This window comes from Fukomys damarensis, unplaced genomic scaffold (assembly GCF_012274545.1).
Source record: "Fukomys damarensis isolate Sample0158 unplaced genomic scaffold, DMR_v1.0_HiC HiC_scaffold_20, whole genome shotgun sequence".
NCBI classification, from domain to species: Eukaryota; Metazoa; Chordata; class Mammalia; order Rodentia; family Bathyergidae; genus Fukomys; species Fukomys damarensis.
In genome coordinates, this window is record NW_022900932.1 from 7997130 (window position 1) to 8008178 (window position 11049).

An 11049-nucleotide genomic window follows, 5' to 3' on the forward strand; every position below is an offset into this window, starting at 1 on the left:
CCCCATGGAGCCCCCGGCGCAGCCCTGGAGCCAGGTAGGAGCGGGAAGGAGCGAGAGGGGGCGGCTGGTTACGTCCCTGCCACGCGAGGAGACACGGCCCACGAGCGCGGTGGGGTGGTGGTGAGGAGTCTGCGTGACCGGGACGGGTCCAAGGGTAGTGGAGGGCTGGGTGGGAAGGCCTGGCCCGGACGGAGGCTGCTGGCCAAGTTGGCTGTACTCCCCCAGCCCACAGGCGCACGCAGCAGACACACAGGCGCGCAGGCGCACGTGCACACCCGCGCACACACACAGAACAGCACACGCACAGCAGACACAAAGCAGACACACGGATAGCACGCACACGGCACACACACAGACATGGCATCGCCATAGCACACACCAGACCCACACGCCCTGAGGCATCAGTCTCTGTCCGGGATGGTTGTCCTCACCAATTCTGCCCAGTGTGTAAATATTTACAGGGCCTCTGGCGGGCTGGGGCTGCGGGGGGGGGGGTCTTCTTCCCTTCCCTCAGCAGGCAGAACCCAGAGCTTCCCAACACTTTTGTCTGCCCAGGGCTGCTGCAGGGAGGCTCCTCCCCTCCTGCTGCCCTCTGCTTGCTGGCTCTCTTCCTCCCTCAGCCCCCACCGGCCCTGCTGCAGGCCCAGACACACGTAGACAGCCCCTTTCCCACCTTGGAACCAAGGCAGGCTGCCACCCCACTGTCCACAGGCGCGGCTTGGGCTCCCCAGGGAGGTCGGGAGCTCTGGGATTGGCACAGGGGACCCCAGGCTCTGCCTCCCTCGCACTCCTTTCTCCCCTCTGACTCCACCTCACCTCCTGCCTCCCCCAGCCTCCAAGTCTGGGCTTCCGTCTCCTGGGATGGACCCCCTCAGCAACGCTCCCCTGGGGTCCCTGCTCCTTCTGCAGAAGGAGCGTCTCCTCAGGCCGCGGGCGCTCTGGGCAGGGGCTGCGGACATCCCCCTCCTGTCTCCCTTCCTTCCTCGCCTCCCTCCTCTTCCACCCCTCACGCTTTCTTCCTCCCTTAGCCACCTTCTCTGTCCCCACCACGACCACCCCCTCCTCCAAGATCCACCCCATCTCTCCTGCGCCAGCTCCAGGCAGGGCCACTTCCTGGTCAGTACCCCAGCGCACCCCCTCCCCAGGGTGGCCCAGGTCAGACAATGCGGCTTTCATAACACAGGCCTCTTTCTGCCTTCCTGCCATGGCCTTGGGAGCCTGAGCCTGCTGCCCAGGAAGCCCAAACCGCAGGCGACACAGCCAAAACCCCACAGACGCCTGAAGCCGAGACCGAGGCCCCCATGCAGCTGCGGGCCAAGAGAGGACCACAAGGCCAGGGCCCTTCCTTAGCCACCCGAGACGTGGAGGGGACTCAGGAGACTCCGAGCAGGCCTGGCCGGGGCAGGGGGCCAAGCCCACACCCTGGGCTCCCCTGCAGCCTCCTCCTTCCCCGTCCCCAGAGCCCCAGGAAGGAGCCTGGCTCCCCATCCGGCATGCGGACTTCTGCCCAGTGCTGCAATGTCGCATTCCTGCACCGGGTTCTAAATTGAATTTCCTGAGGAATCAGATCCTTCAGACCTAAAATAAAATCTAGGCAACCCCGCCTAGTTGACATCTTAGCTTGGTGGCCTAGGCCCACGTGTACATAAGAGGAGTCCACTGTCTCCAGCCTCCTTGGGGTTCAGGGCCAGAGGTCAGCCCACGGCCTCTCCATCTCCTCGTGACCTGGGCACCCCCAAACTCCAGGGCTCGGCACTCATCCACACGTGGGCTGAGCACCCTCTGGGGCTGCTGCAAATCCAGTGACCACCCCAGTGGAAGGAAAGAGGAGGACTGCAGTCCTCATGAGCAGCCAGGCCTCCGGGACCGGTTATGACCAACAGACGCCAAGTTCCCAGCAACTGCACTGTGTAGAGAAGCCGCTGCCGGGCCTGGGGTCAGGGAAGGCGTTCTGGAGGAAGAGCAGTTCCAACTGGTTCAGGAAGGATGGGCTGGGTTTAGACAGTGGTCGGGAGGCACCATGTAGCCCAGACAGACTGATCAGCAGGCCTGGTGGTGGCCGGGAGAGCCATGGAGAGGCTTGTGTGCCTGGAGCCCAGAACCTTTGTTCACTGAATCCATTGAAGATGTTGGCAGAGGACGTGGACGCCGGACCAAGCAGAGACAAAGTGCAGGGTTCCGGATCAGAAGAGGTCCTGGTCTTCTCTCCAGAGACGATTGGAGCTCTGAGGGGAAGTCCAGGCTTCTGTCTACAGAGGCAGGAGGGGCTGCATTTGAGGGGCCAGGTACTCCCCTCACCCTGAGTGCCTCTGCTCTGCCCTCCAGATGCTCCTCACAGACCCTCTGCACGTCTCTGCTGGACAGTGCTGCCCCTTGGCCACAGAAGGACAGTGGCTCTGGGCCTCCGGATGTGTGTCCAGGTCATTCGGCCTCCTGACTGGTTCTCCTGCCCCTCCTGTATCTAGGGCCCTTCTCCACACTGAGGTCTGCAGCGGCGGCAGCAGTGCTTTTCCAGCTGGGGATTCTCTACTGCTGCTTCTTTTCTTCTTTCTGGTCCTTTTATTTCTTTGGGGCTTTTTTTTGAGACAGGGTCCCACTATGTAGCTCAGGCTGGCCTCCAACTCTTGGCGATCCTCCTGCCTCAGCCTCCTGAGTGCCAGGATTACAGGTGTGCACCAGCACGCCTAGCTTTCCCTCTGATTCTGAGGCCCGTCCCTAAGTGTGTGACTCAGCCCTGTGTTGCTCTTGTGCTAAGTCCCCCTTGTGACCTCTTCCGTGTCAGCAGAAACCTGGGCTGTGTCTGCTACAGCACTGTCATTGTCACCCCTGTGCATTCTGGTGACCTCAGAACAAAGCCTTGAAATCCAAAGAGCTGAGACTTAGGGTCCCCTTCACACACAAGCTGACTCGGACCCCGTTGCGGGCTGCTGAGGACCAGGACGTGGACCTGCCTGCTCCTTATACCCAGAGTAAGAATCGGGACCCCAGGGCAGGGCCTAGGACCCTTGCTAGCCCCTCTCCCAGGGCCAGTGGCTGGGGCTGGCAGGCGCCTCTGTCCCTGGAAATTAGGACCCCGGCTCTGAGCCTCCCAGGCTGTGTCTGCACAGGCCCCCCCTTTGTCTCTGCTGCGATCTTCTGAAAGCCGCCGGACTCTCTGTGGTAGTGCGGTGCAGGAGCCGCTCTGGACAGGCCTGGAGAGAGGATGGGCTGGGACAGGAGCAGCCCCGGACAGGAAGGGCCCCCAGTGGAGACTCACTAGGCCCTCCCACCCGGCCCGGCTCCAGCGGGACCTGTGGTTTACCCCAGGCAAGTCAAGGCCGCCCGCTTGGACTGCTGTCCTCTGTGTCACCTCAAATGGACCTCCAGGACCCCTGTCTCCAGGACCATGAGGGTCTTTGGAAGTAGAATTTCTCAGGCTCCAGGCTCAGCATCCTGGGAGGGGACGGAAGCTTAGGCAGGCAGCACCCTCGGCCTGTGTCCACCCACCGAGTCCTGGAGCCTCTCCACGCAGCCTGGGTCAGTCCCTTGCCATCGCCTCCCTCTTGCCCTCCTGCTGGTGATGGGCGAGCCCCAAAGCCCTGCATATTCCCTAGGACAGCCGCAGTTCCATCCCCAAGGCGGCTCTGCCCCCGGGGCTCTGTCCCTGCACCCCCTTGCTGTCTCTGGGGACTGTGGCAGGTGTCACTCTCGGTTGCACTGCTGTCCCCTCCGTCTTCCTCCGCCTCTCGGTGTGGCCACACCTCCCTCGGGTGTCTCAGGCCCCTCTCCCCTCATGGTGTAGGGCGGAGCGGGGCACACTTGAGGCGTGGGGTCACCCTGTGGCTGCCCTGTGCATCCCGGGACGGGCTGTGACCCTAGCTGCTTCCTCCCCCATCTCCCCAGGGCCCCAGCCCTGTCACCTTGGAGATGTGGGTTTGAGGGTGGCCCCAGGCCTACATCCTGCGTGGACACTGTAATTACCTTCGCGGCTGCGGTCACCTCTTCCCCTGCATCTCCCCTGGCTCCTCCTGCCAGGCCAGGATCCTGCTCGCTGACCCAGTTCCTGCCGTCCCTCCCCATCATCTCTGCCCCCGTGTCCTCTGTACCTCCACTGCCTACTTTCACCCGGTCCCCCTGTGCCTGAGTCCCCGCGGCCCTCGCTTTCTGAGCTGTCACCGAGCTCCGATGTGCTCCCTTTGCTTTTCTCCTGTCACCCTGTCCCTGTCCCCACCTCCCATCCTCGCTCCATCGGCTCTCTGCCCCTCCCCTTCCCTTTCTGCTGGGTGCCTGGCCCTCCTGACACCTTGCCCGTGCGCGCGCACGCGCGCGCGCGCACACACACACACACACACACACACACACACACTCACGGCACACCCTTGCTCACGTGCCACTGGGGATTAGGAACCTGGAAGTCCACACTGGTGCCAGGAGGAATGGGCTGGGGACGCAGTGTAAGGCCGAGAATGCGCCTCCGCGGAAGGGCCCGGGCGGGCAGTCAGGAGGGTTCCCCGGAGTACACTTTGGCCCTCTGCTTTCTCCCCAGCCCATTCGGCGTTGCTCCTGTCTGGGCCTCAGGTAGGAGAGCGACCTGCGCACACCCCGGAGGCAGCATCACAGGAGGGCTCCCTGGAGGAGGCGGCACCTCCCACTCCCCAAGGCAGCAGCCCTGGGGCTCCACAGGCCCTGGACAGCACTGACCATGATGTCCCTACAGAAGCTGTGACGTGTGAGTCCCGGGGGACCACGGGCCAGGGCGGCAGCATGGAGGGGTACGGGGTACGATACCGCGCAGGCAATTGGTCAGGAACGCAGGGGCGCTTGGCTCCCCGTGTGGCCCTCAAGTGCGGCCTGGAGCAGAGCTCGGAACTGGGATTGTTACAGCCAGTCTCCCAGGGGATCCAGAGCGTAGGGGAAGAAAAGTGCTGGGGAGTTGTTTTATAATAACTAATGAAGATCCCCCAAACCCACAGACACATGTTTTGTTTTGTTTTTTCCTTTGAGATAGGGTCTTGCTATGTAGCCCAGGCTGGTCTCAAAATCACAGGGATCCTCCTGCCTCAGCCTCCTGAGTGTTGGGATTACAGGCTTGCGCCACCTCACTGGCCTACGGATACACTTGTACTTTCCATGTTGCTTTCGTGACATGGGCATCTGTGCTCACAGATCAGCCTGTAGTGGGCAGAAGGGTGGCCAAGCCCTGTTACAGATAGGAAACAGAAGCACAGAGACCAGCTCGCCCTTGTACCAGGCTGGGGCAACCAGGCCTCCTGGCTGTGTGCTCTGTGCCGTGCTGCCTACCCAGCCGGCTGGAGTAGCGGGAACCATCCCTAGCCAGGACATCTGGGGCCCTTGGCCTCCACCAGAGACGCCCGCTTCCTGCGGCATTGGGAGAAGGAGGTCAGCCCAGCAGCCGCAGAGCAGGCCTGGGTGGGCGTGGGACAGGCACTGCTGTGTCTGCGGCCCCGGTGTTTGCTCTGTGATTCAGCCCCGCACCACTCCATGGCCAAGGCCGCAGGTGAGCACTGTGGGCCCACACCTCCCGGCCACCCGCTGGGCCCGCAGTTAGGCTGCAGAGCGAGGGGCACCGCAGCTGGCAGCTGGCCAAGGCCCAGCGCCGTCTCCTGGGCAGGGTGATTCAGGCCCAGTCACTTCCCCTGGCCTGGCCCCTGTTTACCCAGATGCGGGCCCAGCCACACCTCTGGCCAGAGGCACCCTCCTTTCCCCTCCTCGACCTAGGCTCCTTTCTCCTGGCTTCCAGGGCCTATCTTCTCCCCTTCTGGGCTGATGGACCTTGGCCGGCTTTGCCCTCTCTTGGTCTGGGTTTTCTCATCTGTGAAGTGGATGGGACCATGGAGAGATCTCTTACAGTCCTTAAAGAAGCAATGACATGAAAAACTCATGATGCTTCTCCTAGTATGGAATAACTGCTCAAACTCGTAAACTAGTGAGCCCAGCTGCTTGGGAGGCTGAGGCAGGAGGGTTGACAGTTCAAGTCTGACGTGGGCAACTTATCAAGACCCTGTCTCAAAATAAAAAATAAGGGGGGGGTAGTAGTAGCACAGTGGTAGCAACCTGCTGAGATTTAATCCTCTGTCCCCTCCTCACCTCTCTGCCTGCTAATCCCCAGCTCCTACTCTCCAGGCTGGTCCCCTTCTGGTGCTCTGCTTCCTCTTCAGTAAAAAGGGCACTTTCCTGTGGGGGATTCAGTGCCTAGGTCAGTGCCCTCATGCATCAGGTGCTCAGGAAGTGCTCCGTGTTGAGCCCTGCCCTCCGCCATCCGCCTCCTGTGCATCCCAGCCCTGGGGATGGAAATAGCCAGCATTCACAGAGGGCCTGGCCAGGACTCAGGCAGGGGTCTCAAGCTCCCATGACCCCTCCAGGGTCCCTAGGAACGAGAGCCTGCCCTCACCACCACCCCAGCCATCCCTGGCTAAGTGGGGTCCAGGAAGGAGTTGGGCACCGGCCAGGATCACCATCCCCGTGCCCCATTGATGAGGCTGGGGCTCAGTGCCTCAGCCTGGGAGGGACCCACCAGCTTCCTCTTCCTCCTCTCCCAGACCCCTCGGCCCCCACCCCACTCTCTGCTGCCTGCCACAAAGGCAGGGGCTGAGGCTTGAGTGGGGGACTAGGGGGAAGAGCAGGAGACAGGGGCTGCCCGAGGAGACCCTGGGTTCCAGGCCCAGCCTGTGTCTCCAAACAGATGTTTCCAATAAATCTCCCAGCGCACCAAGGGCAAAAACAGCTGGGGGCTTGGCAGCAGCTGAGGGCAAGGTTAACGGTCCCTGTCCCGTCCTCCATAGCCAAAGTCCCAGGACCCGAAGAACAGGAGAGTGCATTTCTGGTGGGAGAGGAAAGTGGAGTCCTAATCTGGGTGTGGTAGCACACGCCTGTAATCCCAGCACTTGGAAGGCTGAAGCAGGAGGATCACTGCTAGCTGGAGGCCTGCTTGGTCTACATTCTGAGTTCAAAGCCAGCCTGAGTTTAGACCTAGCGAGACCTCTTCCAGCAAAACAGGCAATGGGGTCCAGGCTCTGAGCACCCACTTCACCTCGTACCTCTCTCTTTGTGAGGTGAGTTCAGGACTAGGAGTCAGGAGCTAGCCTCCAGCCTGCTGCTATTTCGTAGCTTGGCTCTGGGCTTGTCGGTTCTAGGCCTCAGTGTCCTCTCTGCAGAGGACAATCTCGCTAGCGCATCTAAGAATGAATGGAGCAGAGCTGGGGGGCCCTGGGGCCCTACACTTCCCCAGCATCCTTTCTCTTCGCCTCTCCAGGCCAGCCTCAGGGGAACCCCTTGGGCTGTACCCCATTACTGCCAAATGGCTCCAGCCACCCCTCAGAGCTGAGTAGCACCAGGCGGGCTGGGAATGGTGCTCTTGGGGGCCCCAAGGCCCACCGGAAGCTGCAGTCACATCCGTCTCTGGCCAGCCAGGGCAGCAAGAAGAGCAAGGGCAGCACGAAGTCGGCCTCCTCCCAGATCCCCCTGCAGGCGCAGGAAGGTAAGCGCCCATGCAGGGCCTGTCTCTCACCCAGCCCCACCCCCACCCCCACCCCGGCCCACGGCCAGGGGTGCAGGCTAGAACTGCAGAACCCCAGGCCTGAACCCTGCATGGGGCCCGGAAACAGGGTCCCCCATGCCGTTCCCGCCCGCTCAGATCTGCCAGCCTGGCGGAGCACAGCTGTTGGATAAACTAAGGATGCTCCTTTCCTCACGCTCAGCCCTCCCACCCCTGCTCTCGCTGGGGGCTCCAGGGCAGCCGCCTGGGAAACCACTCCATTTCTGGAATCAGGAATTTCCCTGGAGGGGCTGGGGGTGCAGCTCAGTAGTAGAGCACCTGCTTGCCACGCCTCAGACCCTGGGTTCCTTGAGTTTGGTTCCTGGCACCAGAAACAAAGAAAAGAAATATTCCTGGAGGCATGGACCATCTTTCTATCTGGCTAGTGAAGGCAGAGCACTTGGCAAGAAGAAAATGGGGTTTAACTGGGGGCTAGGGGTCAGAGGACCCCGAAGTACCACCCGCTGTTTTTGCTCCAGAGGCACAAAGATCCTTTGCCACCGGGGTCCGGGTACCCACTCAACCTGGGCACAGCTGCCTGTGTTCAGGGCCTGCCTGACCCCATCCCGTCCACGCTGGGGCCCCTGGCCTGGATACAGCATGCGTGGCTGTAGATGTGCCTGGCCCCTGGGTCCTGGAGCAAGGGGCAAGCTCTGCCCTGAGGCCTCATTCCTAACTGTGACAAGTGCAGAGAGAAAGGATCGGATTAACCAGGGCACCCATGGCACCCACACTGGGCAGGGGCAGCCACGGGCTCTGTGGCGCTGAAGCGGCATGGGAGGGCCCAGACAGGGAGGTGACAGGTGCCACCCCAGGCCCCATACTGTTTCAGGCAAGCAGCAGGAAGGCGTAGGGTAGTGACTCCAGATCTGGCCTGGGGGGCACAACCCCAGCCAGCTCTGGGTGGGGCAGGAGGTTCGTGGGTTTGGGTTTCCCCAAGAACCCAGGCAGGGCTGGGGATTTAGCTCAGTGGTGCCTCTGCCTGCCTCGGAAACGCAGGGTCCTGAGCTCAATCCCCAGTGCCAAAAAATAACCCCATGTAGGATTCCAGGTGCTGTTCACAGTTCCTGAGCCTGGAGCCTCAGTTTGTGCATCTGTCAAGTGGGCTCACAGAAGCCCAGTCTTAGTGTCTCAGAGGCCCTACTAGAGTTTACTCCCAAATAGCACCTGGGATGGTGCTGGGGACCTGTCACCCCCCAGGGTGTTTCTAAAGCAAGAGTAAACCAAGGAGGTCAAGGCTGGGGCTTCCCTCACCCCACCGCCCCGGCTGCCTGATGTGGACCGTGCTTGGCTGGGCCTGAATCTCCCTAAAGATGCCGCTGGGGGTCGTCCCCACCTCCCCCAGCCCCGCTGTGACCTCTTCCACCCTCCCCAGACTGCTGTGTGCACTGCGTGCTGTCCTGCCTATTCTGCGAGTTCCTGACACTCTGCAACCTGGTCCTGGACTGCGCCACCTGTGGCTCCTGCGGCTCAGACGATGCCTGCCTGTGCTGCTGCTGCTGCTGCTGCGGGGCTGGCGGGGGCTCCGAGTGCACCGACTGCGACCTGCCCTGCGACCTGGACTGCGGCATCCTGGACGCCTGCTGCGGCTCGGCCGACTGCCTGGAGATCTGCATGGAGTGCTGCGGCCTCTGCTTCTCCTCCTGACCGCCGAGAGCCCAGGCCGGGAGCACACGTGCCGGGACTGTCCGGGAGGGACAGGGCACCAGGGCTGCAGAACACTGTGAACCGCGGCAGGGGGACTTTCCTGGTGCCATCCCAGCTGGAGGACAGCGAAATGTGAAGCGAGCCCCTTCCCTGCCTGACGGGCCCCGCCGGTCCCTCCCTGCCCCACACAGTGAGCTGGAGGCCAGGCCTCGGGTGGGAAGACGGCACAGCGGGGCACGGAGGGAGGGTCTGCTCTAATGGTCGCTGTAAATAAAGATGCTTGTCCATCTCTGCGTCCTCCCGCCTGGTGCCAACTTCTCAAGAAAACACTCTCCACCCTTGCCCAGCCACCCTGCCCTCGGGGGCCCTGTCCCCTCACCTTCTCCTCCCCTACACAAGGGAAGGAGGCAAGGAAGGGGTGCCATCTCCCTCTCCCCTGGGAAGGGCACCCAGAACCGGAAGTTACGATTGGCCCAGGATTCATTAAAAGCAGATGAGTTCGGGTTTTGGTTCATCTGCTGCTGAATCCAGCCCTCCAGTCGCCCCTGTGAAGTCACTGCAAGGCAGTGAGGCCCATGTCCACGCCACAGCCCGGCGCTGCCCCAGGATGTCCTAGGCCTTGCTGGGAGATGAACTGGGACCCGACTGGGCGGGTCACATGCCAGCCTCAGTGGCTCCCTATCACCGGGGGCTGAGAAAGGACTGTGGGAGCCCCGGAGGCCGTGTCCCATGCCTTTTGGGGTATAGAGAGGAGGGGAGACCTGAGTACCACAGAGCTTTTCGGGGCAGTATGGTCCCGGATGGGGAGCAGGGGTGACACACCCCGGCCCTCGATGTCACAGGGCAGGCACACGGTGGCTCTGAGGAGTGGGTGTGAGGGGACATGGGTGGGCGCTGCTCCCACGGGCGATGCTGAAAGGAAGAGGGCCCTGGGGAAGGCGTCTCACGGAAGGCAGACCGCTCGGGAATGTCACGCAGGGAGCCCGCACCACGGGCCTTGGGTTGCCCACTGCCGGCTCTCTGACCTCTGCAAACTCACCCACAACCTGAGGACGTGAAGGGACCTGCCCCGGTGGACCCTACGCTCACTCACCTGTGTGCATGTGGTCCTAACTTCTATTCCGCTATTGCACACTCACGGTGCAGCAGGTCCCCAGCCCCATCTCTGTGTTTCGTCTGGCACTCCCACGCGTTCTCTCTTTTTATAAAGTGCAAGGACTCCACACACCAGGCCACGCCCTGCCTTTGTCACCCGCCTGTGCATCTGGGGAACTTGGGTTATCACAGGGGCGGGGCCTGGTGTCTGACTGGGTGGCCAGGCCGCTGTCCCTCCCCGGCCTGTGTGCTGTGACACAGCCGGGCGCACGTTCCTTGTCACGGCTGCGCTGGCTCAGGGAACACCGCTGAAGGTGGTGCTGCCGGGCCCTAGGGTGCTGCCCAGTCGTCCTCCACAGGGTGCACAGGGCCCGGGGTGTCCACCCGTCCCACGGTGTTTCCCCTCCTCTTGGGCACAGGGGATGGGGGAGGCCGGACCACAGGGCGGAGGCGCATCTGGCACAGGTGGGCAGGAAGACCCCGCCCGGCTGCCCAGAGGAAGAGGCGCCCATGCAGTCCAAACATCGGCTTCTGGCCGCGGCTGCCTGGGGGCCTGCTCTAGGACAGTGGCGAAACCTGAGGGCTAAGCGGAAGGGGTGGGGGGCAGGGTGTAGCCAGCCTCCGACGCACGTGCACGCATCCACGCACACACGGGGTCCACACCGACGCACACGTACTTGCCACGCAACCTCTGTGCACCAGGTGGGCGCGCACTGAACACGTCTGCTCACTCACAGCACATTTCAGAGCCCGGGCCTCTCCCCCGAGCCCCC

General features: G+C 62.5%; 1 protein-coding gene across 1 annotated transcript in view; it reads left to right on the forward strand.

Moving 5' to 3' along the window:
- Mdfi (MyoD family inhibitor) overlaps window positions 1-9527 on the forward strand; it is a 24546-nt gene extending 15019 nt beyond the window's left edge. Inside the window, exons 3-6 of the mRNA XM_010617800.1 lie at window positions 2849-2969; window positions 4526-4708; window positions 7253-7477; window positions 8910-9527. Coding sequence (XP_010616102.1) covers window positions 2849-2969; window positions 4526-4708; window positions 7253-7477; window positions 8910-9181 — 801 coding nt within the window. The 3' untranslated portion in view covers window positions 9182-9527. The remainder of the gene's footprint in view (window positions 1-2848; window positions 2970-4525; window positions 4709-7252; window positions 7478-8909) is intronic.
- Window positions 9528-11049: the final 1522 nt, after the last annotated feature.